This window comes from Scyliorhinus torazame, chromosome 3, assembly GCF_047496885.1.
Source record: "Scyliorhinus torazame isolate Kashiwa2021f chromosome 3, sScyTor2.1, whole genome shotgun sequence".
Lineage (NCBI taxonomy): Eukaryota > Metazoa > Chordata > Chondrichthyes > Carcharhiniformes > Scyliorhinidae > Scyliorhinus > Scyliorhinus torazame.
Window position 1 is genome coordinate 126,832,536 of NC_092709.1, and position 21,418 is coordinate 126,853,953.

Genomic DNA, 21,418 nt, shown 5'->3' on the forward strand with positions numbered 1-21,418 from the left:
CACCCTAGCTCCCTGAATTCCTGTTTTACATCCCTGTCCCTTTTCCTACCCATGTCGTTGGTACCGATGTGTACCATGACTTGTGGCTGCTCCCCCTCCCCCTTAAGGATCCTGAAAACATGATCAGAGATGTCACGGACCTTGGCACCCAGGAGGTAACACACCAACCGTGAGCCTCTATCATTGCCACTGAACCGCCTACAGACCTCTAACTATAGAGTCTCCAATAATTAATGCTCTCCTGATCTCCCCCTTCCCTTCTGAGCCACAGGGACAGACTCAGTGCCAGAGACCTGGTCACCGTGGCTTACCTCTGGTAGGATCCCCCCCCCAACAGTATCCAAAACTGTATACCTGTCATTGAGGGGAACAACCGCAGGGGATCCCTGCACTGGCTGCTTCTTCCCCCTCCTTTTAAACGTCACCCAGCTACCTTCATTCTTAGGAGTAACTACATCCCTGTAGCTTCTATCTATAACCGACTCTGTCTCCCGAATGATCCTCAGTTCATCCAGCTCCAGTTCCCTAACACGGTCTTTGAGGAGTGAAGATGGGTTCACTTCCCGCAGGTGAACTCAGCAGGGCCACTGACGGTGTCCCTCACCTCGAACATCCTGCAGGAGGAACATTGCACTGCCATCCCTTTAATTTATCCACTTGACAATTACAGAGAGAAAAAAAAAAGCTTACCTGATTTTCACACTCCCAACAGGGGCAGCACGGTAGCACAAGTGATTAGCACTGTGGCTTCACAGCGCCAGGGTCCCAGGTTCGATTCCCCGCTGGGTCACTGTCTGTGCGGAGTTTGCACATTCTCCCCGTGTCCGCGTGGGTTTCCTCCGGGTGCTCCGGTTTCCTCCCACAGTCCAAAGATGTGCAGGTTAGGTGGATTGGCCATGCTAAATTACCCGTAGTGTCCATAAGGGTTGGGAGGGGTTATTGGGTGGAAGTGAGGGATTAATGTGGGTCGGTGCAGACTCGATGGGCCGAATGGCCTCCTTCTGCACTGTATGTTCTATGTAAACAGGTTAGAGGTGGTTGGTGGAAGAGTGGAGAGAGGAAAAGGAAAGTAAAGCTTACCTCACCAACTCACCACACAATCTTTTTTTTTGATTAGAGGAGGAGGATGGGTGGGAGACACTACCTGTGTAGTGTCTCGGGTTTAGCCACTGCCTGAAATATATTAGTTCTGGAAACTAACCCAACAGCAGCTTTCCACAATTCACTCCCCACAACAGCCAATCAGCGTCGCCGCTCTGCCGCCCTCTGCAGGATGGGGGCTATACTTATCTTTTTGCCTCCGGAGGGATGCCCTCAACTGAATCTTGACTTTCAAAACCTGTTGTAAACCTGCTGATGTGACATTGTGTCGGCAAGGTTTGAATGTTCAATGAGGGCAGGTATCACGCGGCAGGGGTGCTGGCTAATGATATTAAAATTTATTGAAACCCATTAAAATGAGGTTCTCACCCTTTGAGGGGGTGAACCTTGTGCCATCACCTGCGAGAGACAGGGAAAATCGGGAGACACCATCTCTCTGGGAGAATCATGTTTCCTGATACTCTCTGGATTTTATACCTGCATTGCCATTCTCTCTGATGGCAAACACGGACTGTAATCGCCCCCTGTTGCTACAAGAACAGGTCACCTCCTTAATTCCCCAAAGCCACCGACCAGGCCCAAGTCAGGAATATGATGGAATACTCTTGCATCGATGAGTCCAGCTCTAACAACACTCAAGTTTGACAACGAGATTAAATATGCAACTCCGGGAACAGCTAGCGGCGAAGGACAAGGAGATGGATGATGTCAAGAAGGCACATCAATCTTATCTCGCCCACCTCAGCAGCTTCCAGATTCAATACGAGGGGCTGGTTTAGCACTGGGCTGAAGAGCTGGCTTTTAAAGCAGACCAAGGCAGGCCAGCAGCACGGTTCAATTCCCGTACCAGCCTCCCCGAACAGGCGCCGGAATGTGGCGACTAGGGACTTTTAGGGGCTGGTTTAGCAGGGGCTGGTTTAGCTCACTGGGCTAAATCGCTGGCTTTTAAAGCAGACCAAGGCAGGCCAGCAGCACGGTTCAATTCCCGTACCAGCCTCCCCGAACAGGCGCCGGAATGTGGCGACTAGGGGCTTTTCACAGTAACTTCATTGAAGCCTGCTCGTGACAATAAGCGATTTTCATTTCATTTCATTCAAGGAGCTCACTTTATTGGTACCCCTCCTGCAAGCATTCACTTCTTCCACCACCGACGAACAGTGGCTACAGTGTATACCATCTACAAGATGCACTGCACTTAGGCAGCCCCTTCCAAATACTATTGTCTAGAAGGACAAGGACAACAGACACATGGGAACAGTACCACCTGGAGGTTCCCCTCCACACCATTCACCATCCTGACTTGGAAATACATCACCGTTCCTTTAGTGTCATTGGGCTAAAATCCTGGCACTCCTTCCCTAACAGTGTCGCAGGTGTACCTACACCATATGGACAGCAACAATTCAAGAAGGCAGCTCACTGCAACCTTCTCAAGGACAATTAGGAATGGCAATGAATGCTGGCCTAACCAGTAATGTGCACATCTCAAAAAAAAAGAAGGGAATAGAAGGCGAATGAAGGGGCAACCAGAAGAGATAGGAATCGGAAATAATTGGACCTAGTGCCAGATAATGAACAATGCTAATAGGTTCATTCTCTGAGAACGAAACAGTTGGTTTATTGAATGTTTCTACATTCATAGAGACTGACACACTGCTTGAACTTTGGTTCTGTCAATAAGACTATTGGTTTAATCAACGTTGAAGTGTTGGTAGGTTTGTAATTCTTTGTGGCGATGTCTGCAAGATAAATAAGTCATCCAGTATGAAACCCATTTTTATCTTCTTTATTTACTCCAAAAGAGGGATATAATTGTAAAATATAATTTGCAATAGTTTAGTTGAATCATCATGGGAATAATCACTTTTGCTTGGACTACCTTTCGCTAAACCTTGGTAAATTAATTTATCCTCAGTCATTTGAGAGATCTGAGATTGTTGAAAAAATGTTCCTCGTCAACGTTTACTACCATTTTCAGAGCCATTCCAAAAAATCAGGACTAATTTTGTTTTGATTAGATTATCTCTATTAAATAAACATAATTTATTTTGATTAAATTGAAAATCAATTGGTGTCTGAGAAAATGTCTAAATAAAAGATTAGCATATACTCAGTGCATTATAACAAATGTACCCTAATTTTGCCGAATCTTTTCCAGAGCTATACATCATCCGTAACACAGTGTGATGATGGAACAGAAAATTGCAAAGACACAAGGAATGAACTGCAAAGTGGTCAACAAAACACCCCCAAACCTCCTCCAAATACTCCTGATCCAAGGACACCATCAAATCCAGATTCTATTGCTCCAGGTAAGAGGTATAACAGTTGAGGCCACACCACATAAATGGTAGTTTTGAACTGCAGCTTAGGTACAGCATTTTAAATGTATAAGATAGCACTGATAGCCTATTCAAAGCTGGACATTCCACATAATACAAGATATTTGTCTTCCCATACTTGCTGTTGCACTTAAAAACCATTTGGCAAAACAACAGATGTAAAGGGAAATTTAAAAGGTTTCTACATATTCCCAGGTAGTGATACTCAATTTTTTACACTGATCTGTGTTTTCTGGTAGTAATGGCTTTCAGAAGATCTGTTGAGAAGTCACAACAGTGTTTTCATACTATTAAAATACTTTTCCAATATATCGCCTTTTTCCTCTGCATTTTCTTCTATTTCATTCGGAAATTTATTCATACAAGTGAGAATACACCAGGGGCAAAATTCTCCAGTATCTGCGCGATGTCCGCCGATCGGCGCCAAAAACGGCGCAAATCAGTCCGGCATCGCGCCGCCCCAAAGGTGCGGAATCCACCGCATCTTGGGGGGCCGAGCCCTAACCTTGAGGGGCTAGACCCGTGCCGGACTGATTTCCGCCCCGCCTACTGCCGGAAAAGGGGCGGCATTCTCCACTCCCGCGCCGAAATGCCCACGCCATCGTGAACACCGTCGAGGTTCACAACGCCGCGAAACGGCCCCGATCCCGAACGATTCAGGCCCCGACAATGGGCTAGGATCGGGGCCGCGTCATCTACATGCGCCAGGCCTTGTCGCCGCGTAAAGGCGGCGCCGCATAGATGACGGGGCTGGCGCCGCATAACTGACGTCACCTGCGCATGCGTGGTTGCCGTCCTCTCTAAGTCCACCCCGCAAGAAGATGGCGGACGGATCTTGCGGGGCCGCGGAAGGAAGGAGGTCCTCCTTCAGAGAGGACGGCCCAACGATCAGTGGGCACCGATCGCGGGCCACCCCACATTTGAGGTACCCCCCGGTGCAGGATCCACCCTTGCCCCCCCGCAGGCCGCCCCCCCAGCGTTCACGCACTGCTCACGACGGCAGCGACCAAGTGTGGATGGCGCCGGGGGGAACCCGCCGTTTTGGCCTGGCCGCTCGGCCCATCCGGGCCTGAGAATAGCGGGGGAGCCGGAGAATTGCCATTTTGGGTGTCTCCGGCGATTCTCCGGCCTGCGGCTCGCGGAACTCAACCGTGCCGTTCCCGCCGCTTAGGAGAATCGTGGAAGGGTGTCAGACCGGCGTCCCGGGAAATTTTGGCGGCCCAGGCGATTCTCCCAACCGGCGCGGGAGTGGAGAATCTCGCTCAAGGCCTTTGGTGCCCCGCCAGCTGGCGCAGAAATGACATCTCCGGGCGGCGCATGCGCGGGAACGTCAGCGGCCGCTGACGGCATTCCCGCACATGCGCTGTGGAGGGAGTCTCTTCCGCCTCCGCCATGGTGGAGACCATGGCGAAGGCGGAAGGAAAAGAGTGCCCCCACGGCACAGGCCCGCCCGCGGATCGGTGGGCCCCGATCGCGGGCCAGGCCACCGTGGGGGCCCCCAGGGGCCAGATCGCCCCGCGCCCCCCCCAGGACCACGGAGCCCGCCCGCGCCGCCTTGTCCCGCCAGTAAGAGAGGTGGTTTAATCCACGCCGGCGGGTCAGGCATTCTAGCAGCGGGACTTCGGCCCATCCGGGCCGGAGAATCGCAGGGAGGGGCCCGCCAACTGGCGCGGCGCGATTCCCACCCCTGCCGAATCTCCGGTGCCGGAGAATTTGGCAACCGGCAGGGGTGGGATTCACGGCAGCCCCCGGCGCTTCTCCAACCCGGCGGGGTTCGGAGAATCTCACCCCAGGTATAGAAATAACACCAAAGGGGAGAGGGCAGGAATAGCGGAGGGAGCAGAGAATCGAGCAGGAGACACAAAATGGCTTTTATGCTGGCAGGTTTTCCCTGCTCGATTGTCCTCACCCCTGCCAATGACCTAAGGGGGATCCGTCTTTAAACAGCCAGGATCCCCATTTACATCTGTTTGCAAATGCATATTGGTGTTTACGTCTGACTGTCACCCCATGTTGGACTGCCCATTCACATTGACTTGAGGGAAAACCAACATGAATCACCATAGGTAGGTCCCCCACAACATGTACCTGGCGAACAGAACTCGCCAGGTTGTACAGTTGAGTACAGCTCCTGGGGAGAGGGTCATGCCTGGGCAGTACCTGGGCACAACCGGCCCTGGCATTTCCCTTAACACTGCCGGACGGGTTCTGTGGTTGGGCAGGTGGGGTGCAGAGGGAGTTCGCTGATGGGAGGCTGGAGGATCTGTGGGGCGTGGTTCTGTGTCCGTGGAGTATATTCCTTTTTCTATATTATTTTATTTTGTAGCGCCCTTTAAAATATGGCGCGAACTGCCAGCAGTGCAGCCGGTGAGCTACACGCCCCTTTTCCTGACCAAGTTGACATTTTGCTAAAAAAATGTCAAAATTCCACCCACGTTTTTCACTTGTTTGCATAGAAGTTTTCTCAATTACAAGATTTAAATCTTGGGCAGGATTCTCCGCCCCACCAGCCTCATTTTCCTGTGCAGCGCGCTCTCGCCAGCAGCGGGGTTCTCCATTCCTGCAGGCAGTCAATGGGATTTCCCGTTGTGAGCCTTCGGCAAATGCGTGGACGTGGTTGCGCTGCCCGTGGGGCGGAGGATCCTGCCAGTGGAGAATCCCGTAGCTTATTTCTTTTTACGCAACTACTCTCCTAATTTTCAATACATGTTACTGCTTTTTATCTTTCATATATTTTGCTGTTACTGGATGCTTTAGATTTTCTTTCTTTCGCTGGTTCTCTTTCGTGTTGTTGGTATTAACTTTGTTCTTCACTTTCCACTGCTATTTTTATTTTTCATATAGTTATAAACTATTGTCAGGTGATTTTTAAATGGCAGATTCACTTGCCATGCCTGTGGCAACAGTTGTTACTGGAGCATTAACCTCTTACACTTTATCCTGGAACCTATTGTTTGTTTGCATTATTTTAACTGGGACCTGGTAAAGCATAGGAGGCCGAATTCCCCACTTTGCAATGCCGGCAGCGAGAATTTCGACTGGGTGGAGAATAGAGTGCAGTGAAAAAATAAATCATAATTTGCACCCGGCTCTAATTTTTGTCGCCATGCTCCATCCATCAGTGCCGGCGTTATCGAAGTTTGCGCCTCACACTGGCTGGTCCTTGCATGTATTTAAATATCATTAGCGGGTTGGACATGTCATGCTCCACCCCTCCATGATGCTCCACCACTCTTAGCCAGAGGTCTCTTGGGTGCAAATTGGTGTAAGTATTTACAAGTGGGGCCTGGGCTCCATGGTTGTTAAGGGGGAGTGGGAGATAAAAAAAACCTCTGAAAAACACTCAAATCCTGTCGGACTGGCTGGGGGTGGCTGCCAGGCCTGGAGCAGTAGCAGGGAATGACTTGGTGCCACGTCTGTGGACTTGAGCTGTCCCCCTTGGGATCAGGATAGCTTGGGTCAGACCGCCATTGCTGCAGTATGTGGATTTAAATTCATTCCTTTGGTGCTACATACAAGCTCCTGGCTGCTCACACTGCTGACTGCTCACTATGTCCTGTGAATGTTCGGAGAGCCTCTGGTGATGTAAGAGCCCATCCAAACCACCCCTGTGGAAACCCTCAGACCCCAGCTATATCATTAAGGGGATGGATATGACAAACGCAATCAATGGCCCACCAGGTGTTGGCACTCCTCGGAAGTGCTGCCCCACTGCAGAGGAAGCAGGGGATTAGCAGAGCTCACCCCAAACAAAGGACACCTACATTGTGGCCTTTGGAACCCTTTCTGGTTCTCTATCCCTCTCAGTGCAGAGACTCCACTTGTGACATCCACCTGCTCAGGATCAGCAGCTGTCTCCGCCTGGTGAGGGAGCCAGCACTGACTGCCTCTGCCACCTCTTCCAGGCACTGTTCAGGAGGGTGGGCTTTAGTGTACGGGCCACCCAAGGGAAGAGGGTGTCTCTCTTCACCTTATTGGCATCAAGCTATGGGACCACTTCAAACTCCAAAATTTTGCGGGGGGGGGGGACACAACTTCAAACTCCAAAATTTTGCGGGGGGGGGGGGGACACAACTTCAAACTCCAAAATTTTGCGGGGGTGGGGGAGGGTGATGCAGCGTCTTCTATGTGCCATTTTCATGGTAGGAATGTGTGTGTAGTAAGTGGAGAGATTAGAAAGAGCTCTGAGCGCAAATTCTGGCTCCAGCGGTTACACTGCCCCCTGGGTCTGGAATTGCTATCAATTCACGCCTACAGTGCGCTGGCTCATTTGTATGTTCTGAATCGCGTAACAAATTGCGCCTCTAACGGAAAAGCAAATTGTATGCTATTCAGTCCCGGTGGGAACACCTTGGGCGGGATTCTCCATTTCCCGACGCCGATTTCGTAATCGACGATCGAGCAAGGAATTCATATTTACGGCCAAATCGGGTAAGCGGCTGTTTTACGCAGGTTGCGCATGCTCCATCCCCTCCAAAACGGCGTAACCCTAACACCGCACACTGTTGGAACGGCCTCAGAACGTCACTCGATGCTCCGCCCCTGATGGGCAGAGTTCCCGACCACGTGGGGGACGTGTGGTCTTAGCGGTCGGGAACCCGGTGTGGCGGCTGCAGACTGTGTCCACCGCCAGCACAGTCGGGTGGGAATGGCGGGGGGGCTTCGGCGAGGGCTGGGGGTCTAGTCGGGGGTGGCGAGGGGGTGTCCAGGGGGGCACTATCTGGCAGCTTGAGTCCGCGCACTGCCGATGCCATGTTGTACGGTGCGACCGCTGCAGTCATCGCCGTGCCCATGCGTGGCCACGGACCCGGCAATTCTCCGGATGTTTATTTTGTGGAGGTCGGGTGTTTTACATGGCGCGGTTGCTAGCACCTCACCGATCGGAGGATCGGTGCTGGGGCGCCGCCAACTTTTCCCACGTAAAACACCACGGATATTCCGGACATAGACTCAAAATCGGAGAATCCAGCCCCTAAACGGAGAATCCCGGCCAGGATTTCTCAGAGATGGGAGAATTGGGGACAAAAAAAAATCCTGGGCTGGATTCTTCGTTTGGGAGACTTGTTCTCCTGCCAGAGATGAATCGCCTCTGATTTGCACTTGCGCTCAGAACGGCACCCAGAGATGATTCACTATCCGTTACCATGTAAATTTATGTATGGTAGTGATTACCGGGGATTCCTTCCCAAAATCCGCCTTCGTGTTACCATTTTGAGCGATAGCGAGACCCAGCGGCTGGCTCCCCACTTGCAATGCAATTCCGACACACACCCCACCACGGGATTTATTGGATCACAACCCCCCCCCCTCCACCAATATACAATGGTGACCCGACCCCCTCACCATAGACCCCCATAACAGAGACCACAGCAGAAACACCCATAAGAGGGACCCGCACGACTTCCGGTTGCAGCTATGCGGAGCTAAGCCGCACGTTTCGGCAGCTCCCGCTACTACGGACTTTCGGGCTCATTGGAGGAGCCCCAACGGAATTTTTCTGACGACAACCCGTGGAGAAGTGAAGAGAGAGGTCCCACTTCAACTTTTATGGACCGGACCAGAAGTGCAACGGCCAAAAAAGCGGCATCGGAGCAGCGGGAGAAGCGAGGGGAAAAAAACAAAATGGCGGCGGCCGGGGACAAAACGGAGTGCGGGCCGGAGCTGCAGGAATTCATCAAGCGCTGCTTCGAGGAGCTGCGCAAGGAGATGCTGGCGCCTATGCTGGCGGTAATTGAAGGACTAGGGATAACCCAGAAGGCCCACGAGGTGAAGATCCAGGAGGTACAGAAAAGAATGAGTGAGAATGAGGACGAGCTCTTGGGCCTGGCGGTGAGAGTGGAGCGGCACAAGGGGCCACAGAAGAAGTGGGCGGGAAGACTCGAAGACCTGGAGAACAGGTCGAGGAGAAATAATCTGCGGATCCTGGGTCTCCCAGAAGGAGTGGAGGGGGCCGATGCCGCGGCATACGCGGGCACGATGATCGGGGCGATGATGGGCGCGGAGGCCCCTTCGAGGTCGCTGGGGCTGGACGGGGCACACCGGGTGCTGGCGAGGAAGCCCAAGGTAAATGAGCTGCCAATAGCGATGGTGGTGAGATTTCACCGGTTTACGGACAGAGAGAGGGTCCCGAAATGGGCCAAGAGGGAGCGGAGCAGCAAGTGGGACAATGCAGAGATCCGAATATACCCGGACTGGAGCACGGAGGTTGCAAAGCGGAGAGCGGGTTTCAACCGGGCCAAAGCGGTGCTGCACCGGAAAGGAGTGAAATTCGGAATGCTGCAGCCAACACGACTGTGGGTTACACATAATGGCCAACACTATTACTTCGAAACGCCCGAAGAGGCGTGGACCTTTATACAAACTGAAAAGTTGGACTCTAACTGAGGGTTTGTGAGGGTGGGGGGTGTTTGAGGGTTGATGTGTGATGGTTGTTGTATATAGGGGGTCAATCACGAGCAGGAAATGTTATATGGGCTGGGGGAGAGAGACAAGGCCGCGACAGGAGCTGCGCCAGAGGGGGCGGGGCAGGCCTTGGAAAGCGCGGGAAGCCAGGGTCAGCAGGTGTCAGCTGACTTACGGGAGTGATATGGGGGGAGCAAAAAAGCTAGACAGGGGTCTAGCGGGGGGGGGGGGAGAGCGGGGGAGGGGGGGAAGGGGGGGAGGGGGGGAAGGGGGGGGGGAAAGGGTTGCTGATGCACTGGCCGAAAGGGAATGGGACACAGAAGAGGTGGTCGGGAAGGAGGTCCCCCGGCTGGGGGACTGGAGGGTGAGGGAGACGCGGACACGGGACTGGCCCAGAAAGGAGATGGCAAGTCGGTGGGGGGGGGGGGGGGGGGGGGGGAGCCCCTCCAATCCGGCTGATAACGTGGAACGTGAGGGGCCAGAATGGGCCGGTGAAGAGGGCTCGAGTGTTCGTGCACTTGAAGGGACTGAAGGCAGACGTGGCTATGCTCCAAGAGACACACCTGAAGGTGGCGGACCAGGTCAGGTTAAGAAGGGGATGGGTAGGACAGGTATTTCACTCGGGACTGGACGCGAAGAATAGAGGGGTGGCAATTTTGGTGGGAAAGCATGTGTCATTTGAGGCCAAGACTATCTTAGTGGATAATGGAGGGAGATATGTGATGGTGAGCGGTAGGTTGCAAGGGACGTGGGTGGTGTTGGTAAATGAATACGCCCCGAACTGGGATGATGCTGGATTCATGAAGCGCATGTTGGGGCGCATTCCGGACCTGGAGGTAGGAGCCCTGATAATGGGAGGGGACTTCAATACAGTGCCGGACCCAGAACTGGACCGCTCCAGATCAAGGACGGGAAAGAGGCTGGCGGCGGCCAAGGTGCTTAGGGGGTTTATGGATCAGATGGGGGGAGTGGACCCATGGCGGTTTGCAAGGCCGCAGGCCAGGGAATTTTCTTTCTTCTCCCACATGCACAAAGCCGACTCCCGGATAGATTTTTTTGTTCTGGGCAGGGCGCTCATCCCGAGGGTGGAGGGGAAGTAGTATTCGGCCATAGCCGTTTCGGACCACGCCCCGCACTGGGTGGAAATGGGGCTGGAAGAGGAGAGGGACCAACGCCCGCTGTGGCGGCTGGATGTGGGACTGCTGGCAGATGAGGTGGTGTGTGGGAAGGTGAGGGGGTGTATCGAAAGGTACTTGGAGGCCAACGACAACGGGGAGGTGCGAGTGAGGGTGGTATAGGAGGCGTTGAAGGCGGTGATCAGGGGAGAGCTAATCTCCATCAGGGCTCCTAGGGAGAAGACAGAGGGCATGGAATGGGAGAGGTTAGTGGGGGAGATTTTGAGAGTGGACAGGAGATACGCAGGGGCCCTGGAGGAAAGATTACTTGGGGAAAGATGACGGCTCCAGTCGGAGTTTGACCTGTTGACCACGGGGAAGGCGGAGGCACAGTGGAGGAAGGCGCAGGGGGCGACCTACGAGTACGGGGAAAAGGCTAGTCGGATGCTGGCACACCAGCTCCGTAAGAGGACGGCAGCGAGGGAAATAGGGGAATCAAAGATGGAAGGGGAGTCACGGTTCGGAGTGTGACGAAAATAAACAAGGTATTCAAGGCCTTCTATGAAGAGCTGTACAGATCCCAGCCCCCAGTGGGGGAAGAGGGGATGAGACGATTCCTAGACCAACTGAGGTTCCCGAGGGTGGAGGAACAAGAGGTGGCTGGTTTGGGGGCACCAATCGGGTTGGAGGAGCTGAGCAAGGGTTTGGGGAGTATGCAGGCGGGGAAGGCCCTGGGGCCGGACGGGTTCCCGGTGGAGTTCTACAGAAAGTACGTAGACCTGTTGGCCCCGCTACTAGTGAGGACCTTTAACGAGGCAAGAGAGGAGGGGACCCTGCCCCCGACAATGTCGGAAGCGACAATTTCCTTGATTCTAAAGCGGGACAAGGACCCACTGCAATGTGGATCGTACAGGCCGATTTCGCTCCTCAATGTGGACGCTAAGTTATTGGCAAAAGTGCTGGCCATGAGGATCGAGGACTGTGTCCCGGGGTGATACATGAGGACCAGACGGGATTCGTAAAGGGCAGGCAATTAAACACTAATGTGCGGCGGCTCTTAAATGTGATAATGATACCATCGGAGGAGGGAGAGGCAGAGATAGTGGCAGCTATGGACGTGGAAAAGACCTTTGACCGAGTAGAGTGGGAGTACCTCTGGGAGGTGCTGCGTAGGTTTGGGTTCAGGGGAGGGTTTATCAGCTGGATTAAGCTCCTTTACAGAGCCCCGGTGGCGAGTGTAGTGACGAAACGACGGAGGCCAGAGTACTTTTGGTTGTGCCGAGGAACGAGGCAGGGGTGCCGCCTGTCCCCCCTGTTGTTTGCATTGGCGATCGAACCCTTGGCCATGTCACTGAGGGAGTCTAATAAATGGAGGGGGGTGGTCTGAGGGGGAGAAGAGCATCGGGTGTCGCAATACGCGGATGACCTGTTGCTGTACGTGGCGGACCCAATGGAGGGGATGGTGGCGGTCATGTAGACTCTAAGGGAGTTTGGGGAGTTTTCGGGCTATCAGCTCAATGTAGGGAAGAGTGAGCTCTTTGTATTACAGGCAGAGGACCAAGAAAGAGGGATAGGGGACCTACCGCTGAGGAGGGCGGCGGGGAGTTTTCGGTATCTGGGGGTCCAGATAGCCAGGAGTTGGGGGGCCCTACATAAACTGAATCTGACGAGGTTGGTGGACCAAATGGAGGAGGACTTCAAAAGATGGGACATGTTACCGCTCTCGCTGGCGGGTAGAGTGCTGTCGGTCTAAATGGTGGTCCTTCCGAGGTTTTTGTTTGTGTTTCAGTGCCTTCCCATCGTGATCACCAAGGGCTTTTTTAAGAGAGTAGGTAGGAGTATTATGGGGTTTGTGTGGGCGAATAAGACCCAGAGGTTAAGGAGTGGGTTCCTGGAACGCAGTAGGGACCGAGAAGGGTTGGCACTGCCAAACCTAGGGAGCTACTACTGGGCAGCAAATGTGGCGATGATCCGCAAGTGGGTTATGGAGGGAGAGGGGGCAGCATGGAAGAGGATGGAGATGGCGTCCTGTAAAGGAACAAGCTTGGGGGCGTTGGTGACGGCACCGCTGCCGTTCTCGCCATCAAAGTATACCATGAGCCCGGTGGTGGCGGCAACGTTAAGGATCTGGGGCCAGTGGAGACGGCACAGGGGTGCAGTGGGAGCCTCGGCGTGGTCCCCGATCAGGGGTAACCACCGGTTTGTCCCAGGGAAGTTGGACGGGGGGTTCCAGGGCTGGCATCAGGCGGGGATTAGAAGAATGGGGGACCTGCTCATTGACGGGACATTTGCGAGCCTAGGGGCACTGGAGGAGAAGTTTGAGTTACCCCCGGGAAATGCTTTTAGATATATGCAGGTGAGGGCTTTTGTGAGGTGACAGGTCAGGGAATTCCCGTTGCTCCCGGCACAAGAAATTCAAGACAGGGTGATCTCGGGTGTATGGGTCGGGGAGGGCAAGGTTTCGGCAATACACCAAGAGATGAACGAGTTGGTAGATGAGTTGAAGGGTAAATGGGAGGAGCAGCTGGGGGAGGAGATCGAGGAAGGTCTGTGGGCTGACGCCCTGGGTAGGGTTAATTCCTCCTCCTCGTGTGCCAGGCTCAGCCTGATACAATTTAAGGTGGTTCACAGAGCGCACTTGACGGGGGCAATGTTGAGTAGGTTCTTTGGGGTAGAGGACAGATGTGGAAGGTGCTCAGGGAGCCCGGCGAACCATGTCCATATGTTTTGGTCATGCCCGGCACTGGAGGGGTTCTGGAGAGGAGTGGCGGGAGCAATATCTCAGGTGGTGAAAGTCCGGGTCAAGCCAAGCTGGGGGCTAGCAATATTTGGAGTAGTGGACGAGCTGGGAGTGCAGGAGGCGAAAGAGGCCGGCATTCTGGCCTTTGCTTCCCTAGTAGCCCAGTGAAGGATCTTGCTAATGTGGAAGGAGGCTAAGCTCCCCAGCGTGGAGGCCTGGATAAACAAAATGGCTGGGTTCATAAAGCTGGAGAGGATTAGGTTTGCCTTGAGAGGGTCTGCACAGGGGTTCTACAGGCGGTGGCAACCGTTCCTAGACTATCTCGCGGAGCGTTAGAGGAAGGTCGGTCAGCAGCAGCAGCAACCCTGGTGGGTGGGGGGAACGTCTTGGGAAGGGGGGTGGGAGGGGGGGAATGGGGGATTGCTTGGGGGGGTGGATGAGCAGGAGATAACATGAAGGGTGGGGGAAACTGGCACGTGCGGGAGAGAGCCAGTGTATAAAGCTATGTAAATATACCATTTTGCCATGTATATATCTTGCTCAGTGCGATTTCGTGTTATTTTGTTACAGGGGGCGGGGGGGGGGGGTTATTGTTTGTAAGGGGAAAAAATTGTGTTGTTAAAAAACTTTAATAAATATATATATTTTTTTAAAAGAGGGACCCGCACCAGAGACCCCAACCAGACCCTTTGATCTGCAAATATGCTATTCACTTTCAAATAGAAAAAGCTTTTAGTCATCTGAAATTGACAGGGTAATAGCTTCCAGCCACCCAGGTGTCAGGACTAATTAATTTATTTTCCCTTCATGCTTGAATGGATCTCAAGTACCCTACTGTGAATCTAACCGCAATGTTTATAAACATCTCTGGTATGGGGGGGGGGTCTATGGTATGAGGGGGTCTCTGGTACGTGAGGGTCTTTGGTATGCGAGGGTCTCTGGTACGCGAGGGTCTCTTGTGTGGGGGGGTCTCTGGTGTGGGGGCTCTCTGATGGGGCAAGGTGGCTCCTTCTGTGCTGTAACGTTTCATTGATCTATTCTATAAGTGCACACAGGATTATAAGGGGCATATGAAAGAGGCATGACTTGACTCATCCTCATGACTTTCCCCCTTCTCCCATTAGGGAAGCAACTTGGTTCTACTTGCTGTCAGCACTCGACAGACCAGCAAAAATTGTGAAGAGCAAATACCATTTTGCCACTCTGCACTGGTTATCCATGCCAATCATGACATGATTTACAATTGCAATGCATGCATTCTTACGTTGCCCTTCTACATAGGATATACTGGACCTCTGAAGGAAATTCCACCTGAAAAATTCAATGCAACTGCTGTACCAAAATCATATCAAACACCATGGGAAGAAGCCATTGCAGATGATCCAGAACTTCTTTCAACTTTACATCCCAGAATGCCAGAGCTCACAACTAAGGTAGAACTGGCTGAGTTCAAGACATTTAACAGGTAAATAATGGGGATCATCATATTAATTCAAGGGGTATAACTGGTAGTTTTGCTAAGTATAAGAGCTATTGTTTCATAAATTTTGATCATATTGATGAATTGTTGCCACTCTCATCATTACTACCCAGTATAATTAGCTGAGTGAAGAATGACAACAACTTATAGAGTGAACTTGATTTACTGCTGGGGCCTTGTGTTTCCTCCAGGAATCCACTTGTTTTGATGGCTTCAAAGCAGCTTCATAAATAAAATAGAATGGACAAGTCTCCAATAATCTTTCAACCGGTCATAAATTTCCACCATCTTCCTCCCACCCATCCCACCCAGAGTCTGTCCTGACACCTGGAAATGATGGTGGGACTACAGCCTAAGTTGTAATAATTCCTTCACTCACCACTGTTGGTGAAGAAGGACTGGCGTCTGGAGGCTAGGCAGGGGTTGGAATGGGTAATTGGAAACTATGAGTGCTGGTGTAAGGATAATTGGTGAAGAATGGTCATTCAGCCATACCTTTGATCATCTATGGATGCAAAACAGGAATCTTTCTAATTATATCCAAAATTTAAGGCCAGTGGCATTTGACAGTTTCTGTCCTGTTTGTCGTGCTGCAACAATTGCCCTCATCCAACTTCATGGATATTTCTTCCCTGACATTGGCAGTACTATTGGGAACTAGCCCTGCAAATGCAATGATCCTGATCCAGGAGAAAAAAAATTATCTCCAGTTTTTACCTTTGAATCTTTTCCAGGCTTTTGTTGTTAAAACTAAAAATCAAAAAGCAGCTTTGAAAAATTAACATGTTTTTTAACTCAGCAATAAAACAGATTTTAAATATTCTTCAATACCTCCAACCTTAAGTGATGTACTAGTCTTGAGTGCCAAGGTTGACATAGCCACCTAGCTTCCCTATCTCCAGCTGAAACTAGGAGCAAAGGCACCAGTACATCCACAGCCCCAAGCAATCGTCTGGGGCAGGAGTATTGTTTAGGTTCATGCCTCATTGGAATTTATCTGGTGAGCAGCAGGCACCTCCTCGTGCTCCTCATGGGTCCCTCATGAATATCCCCTGCAAAAAAAAACAGGTTGTTTTTAGATCAGTCTCCAACAACCAGAGGTTGGGCTTCTCATCACCTGGTACAAACATGCGCAGTACATGCCTTTATTAAAATAGCAAAAGGCTCCTCCTGCAAGTTGCATAATTAAGCAGCCTGCTGCCTGTTTGGATAGGTGTTCTGGGTCTCTGTTTAAAGGCCTGCTTGAAAATTGAATCAGTCTTCATAGGGGTGCCCAAGATGCCTATCTTGATTTCCTCTGTCAATTACCATTTTCGAGTGAGAAACAGGCGAGAGACAGTTGAAAATTGCATCCCCTGCATTATACTCTTTCTCCCCTTTGCACTCTCCCCTCTTCCTTGTGAATGACTATATTGTGTAATCCCTGGTCACAGTTACATGATTCCAATGTAGAGTTCCAGCAAATCTGTTTATAAGATCACTAGACTGATATTATAATCTTGTACAAAGGACTTCTTTTGACATACTTCAAACAAGAAAGTGCTTGGATAAAGTAGTCACAACATGTTTTCAGGAAACTGTTCTTTGATGATTAGACGTCAGTGTCATATTTTACTGGAACATTCTGTAACTTAAATAATAAACAAATTGAGATGTTATTTTTAGCTGTTAATATTTTCCATCTGTAATGAAGGACATGTCAAAATGGAAATGTTTTCTAATAATGACATGATCAATAATACAATCTCTTGTGCATCATTGCACAGCCACCCCTCCCTCCTTTCTCCAGTACTGCTGATTGTTACGCTCAAATCAAAATGGATTTTCTGCAGTCAACAAAAGAGCTTAAACAGATCCGTGAACAGTCTAAGTAGCAAAATCCCTTCCCCAAATAAAACACATTCAGTATCAAAATACTTTAATGAATCACTGGGTGGCATGCCAGGATGAATGATACTGATATTTTAGTTGAATTGAATAGAGAGCATATCCCATCATTGTTTCGCTGAAACATTCACTCATACCAGCCAACATGGGATACAGCAGTTACCCTCTCAGTAATAGCCATGTTATGAAGCTAAAGATATAGTGCGATCCCCTGGATCTTCCTATTTCTACATAGTTCCTTTAAGCTGCTTCAAAGTTTGTCTCTTGTACACTATCAAATACATGATGCTCTGAATCAAGCAATGTATTCTTCTAGTATGAAAACCCACACTTCTGTTCCATTCTGATTCTTGATAGAACATAAGAACTAGGAGCAGGAGTAAGCCATCTGGCCCCTCGGGCCTGCTCCGCCATTCAATGAGATCATGGCTGGGCTTTTGTGGACTCAGCTCCACTTTCCGGCCCGAGCACCTTAATCCCTTAATTCTTTTATTCTTCAAAAAACTATCTATCTTTATCTTAAAAACATTTAATGAAGGAGCCTCAACTGCTTCACTGGGCAAGGAATTCCATAGATTCACAACCCTTTGGGTGAAGAAGTTCCTCCTAAACTCAGTCCGAAATCTACTTCCCCTTATTTTGAGGCTATGCCCCCGAGTTCTGCTTTCACCCACCAGTGGAAACAACCTGCCCGCGTCTATCCTATCTATTCCCTTCATAATTTTATATGTTTCTATAAGATACCCATCATCCTTCTAAATTCCAATGAGTACAGTCCCAGTCCACTCAACCTCTCCTCGTAATCCAACCCCTTCAGCTCTAGGATTAACCTAGTGAATCTCCTCTGCACACCCTCCAGCGCCAGTACGTCCTTTCTCAGGTAAGGAGACCAAAACTGAACACAATACTCCAGGTGTGGCCTCACTAACACCTTATACAATTGCAGCATAACCTCCCTAGTCTTAAACTCCATCCCTCTAGTAATGAAGGATAAAACTCCATTTGCCTTCTTAATCACTTGTTGCACCTATAAACCAACTTTCTGCGACTCATGCACTAGCACACCCAGGTCTCTCTGCACAGCAGCATGTTTTAATATTTTATCATGTAAATAATAATCCCTTTTGCTGTTATTCCTACCAAAATGGATAACCTCACATTTGTCAACATTGTATTCCATCTGCCAGACCCTAGCCCATTCACTGAACCTATCCAAATCCCTCTGCAGACTTCCGGTATCCTCTGCACTTTTTGCTTTACCACTCATCTTCGTGTCGTCTGCAAACTTGGACACATTGCCCTTGGTACCCAACTCCAAATCATATATGTAAATTGTGAACAATTGTGGGCCCAACACTGATCCCTGAGGGACACCACTAGCTACTGATTGCCAACCAGAGAAAAACCCAATAATCCCCACTCTTTGCTTTCTATTAATTAACCAATCCTCTATCCGTGCTACTACTTTCCTCTTAATGCCATGCATCTTTATCTTATGCAGCAACCTTTTGTGTGGCACCTTGTCAAAGGCTTTCTGGAAATCCAGATTTACCACATCCATTGGCTCCCCGTTATCTACCGCACTGGTAATGTCCTTTAAAAAATCCACTAAATTAGTTAGGCACGACCTGCCCTTTATGAACCCATGCTGCGTCTGCCCAATGGGACAATTTCCATCCAGATGCCTCGCTATTTCTTCCTTGATGATAGATTCCAGCATCTTCCCTACTACCGAAGTTAAGCTCACTGGCCTATAATTACCCGCTTTCTGCCTACCTCCTTTTTTAAACAGTGGTGTTACGTTTGCTGATTTCCAATTCGCTGGTACCACCCCAGAGTCTAGTGAATTTTGGTAAATTATCATTAGTGCATTTGCAATTTCCCTAGCCATCTCTTGTAGCACTCTGGGATGCCTTCCATCAGGGCCAGGAGACTTGTCTACCTTTAGCCCTACTAGTTTGACCATCACTACCTCCTTAGTGATAACAATTATCTTAAGGTCCTTACCTGTCATAGCCTCATTTCCATCAGTCACTGGCATGTTATTTGTGTCTTCCACTATGAAGACCGACCCAAAAAACCTATTCAGCTCCTCAGCCATTTCCTCATCTCCCATTATTAAATCTCCCTTCTCATCCTCTAAAGGACCAATATTTACCTTAGCCACTCTTTTTTGTTTTAGATATTTGTAGAAACTTTTACTATCTGTTTTTATATTCTGAGCAAGTTTACTCTCATAATCTATCTTACTCTTCTTTATAGCTTTTTTAGTAGCTTTCTGTTGCCCCTAAAGATTTCCCAGTCCTCTAGTCTCCCACTAATCTTTGCCACTTTTTATGCTTTTTCCTTCAATTTGATACTCTCCCTTATTTCCTTAGATATCCACTGTCGATTTTCCCTCTTTCTGCCGTCCTTTTTTGTTGGTATAAACCTTTGCTGAGCACTGTGAAAAATCGCTTGGAAGGTTCTCCACTGTTCCTCAACTGTTTCACCGTAAAGCCTTTGCTCCCAGCCTACCTTAACTAGCTCTTCTCTCATCCCATTGTAATCTCCTTTGTTTAAGCACAAAACACTAGTGTTTGATTTTACCTTCTCACCCTCCATCTGTATTTTAAATTCCACCATATTGTGATCGCTCCTTCTGAGAGGATCCCTAACTATGAGATCATTAATCAATCCTGTCTCATTACACAGGACCAGATCTAGGACCGCTTGTTCCCTCATAGGTTCCATTACATTCTGTTCGAGGAAACTATCACGAATACATTCTATAAACTCCCCCTCAAGGCTGCCTTGACTGACCTGGTTAAACCAATTCACATGTAAATGTAGATTAAAATCGATATAGTAGATTAAAATCCCCCATGATAACTGCTGTACCATTTCTACATGCATCAGTTATTTCTTTGTTTATTGCCTGCCCCACCAAAATGTTACTATTTGGGGGCCTATAAACTACTCCTATCAGTGACTTTTTCACCTTACTATTCCTGATTTCCACCCAAATGGATTCAACCTTATCCTCCATAGCACCAATGTCATCCCTTACTATTGCCCGGATGTCATCCTTAAATAACAGAGGTACACCACCTCCCTTACCATCCACTCTGTCCTTCCGAATAGTTTGATACCCTCGGATACTTAACTCCCAGTCTTGACCATCCTTTAACCATGTTTCAGTAATGGCCACTAAATCATAGTCATTCACGATGATTTGCGGCATCAACTCGTTTACCTTATTCCAAATACTACGCGCATTCAGGTAAAGTACACTTATATTGCCTTTTATACCTCTGTTTTGAATCTTAACACCTCGATCAGTAACCTCTCCTAAGTTATATTTCCTCTTAACGTTTCTCTTAATTTTCCTTGCCGTTGAACCCATATCTTCATGAAACAACCTGCCGCATCACTTACCATTTATGTTTTTACTTCCCGTTTTATTCCTTTTAGTATTACTGGGCCTATTTACTGAGCTCCCCTCAGTCACTGTACCTTGTATTGTTGCCCTTTTTGATTTATGACTATGGCTTTTCTGCCTTACTGCCTTTTGTTTCTGACCCTGTTTTACTCCCTTCCGACTTCCTGCATTGGTTCCCATCCCCCTGCCACATTAGTTTAAACCCTCCCCAACAGCTGAAGCAAACCCCCCCCCCAAGACATTGGTGCCAGTCCTGCCCAAGTGCAGACCGTCCGGTTTGTACTGGTCCCATCTCCCCAGAACCGGTTCCAATGCCCCAGGAATTTGAATCCCTCCCTCTTGCACCATCTCTCGAGCCACGCATTTATCCTATCTATCCTGACATTCCTACTCTGACTAGCTCGTGGCACTGGTAGCAATCCAGAGATTACTACCTTTGAGGTCCTACTTTTTAGTTTAACTCCTAACTCCCTGAATTCAACTTGTAGGACCTTGTCCCGTTTTTTACCTATATCGTTGGTGCCTACGTGCATCATGACAGCTGGCTGTTCACCCTCCCCCCCCCCCCCCGCCCCCAGAATGTCCTGCAGCTGCTCCGAGACATCCTTGACCCTTGCAGCAGGGAGGCAACATGCCATCCTGGAGTCTCAATTGCGTCCGCAGAACTGCCTGTCTATTCCCCTTACCATTGAGTCCCCTATCACTATAGCCCTGCCATTCTTCGTCCTGCCCTGCTGTGCAGCAGAGCCAGCCACGGTGAGAGGGGGAAAGTTTAAGGGAGATGTGCGTGGAAAGTTTTTTACGCAGAGGATGGTGGGTGCCTGGAACGCTTTGCCAGCAGAGGTGGTAGAGGCGGGCACGATAGCATCATTTAAGATGCATCTAGACAGATATATGAATGGGCGGGGAACAGAGGGAAGTAGATCCTTG

General features: G+C 49.9%; 1 protein-coding gene across 1 annotated transcript in view; it reads left to right on the forward strand.

Annotated features, from left to right (window-relative positions):
- The window catches only part of myoz2b (myozenin 2b), an 83,836-nt gene that overhangs the window by 25,760 nt on the left and 36,658 nt on the right, over positions 1 to 21,418 (forward strand). The window contains exons 4-5 of the mRNA XM_072496185.1: positions 3,260 to 3,413; positions 14,982 to 15,165. Of these exons, the coding sequence (XP_072352286.1) occupies positions 3,260 to 3,413; positions 14,982 to 15,165 (338 nt within the window). The remainder of the gene's footprint in view (positions 1 to 3,259; positions 3,414 to 14,981; positions 15,166 to 21,418) is intronic.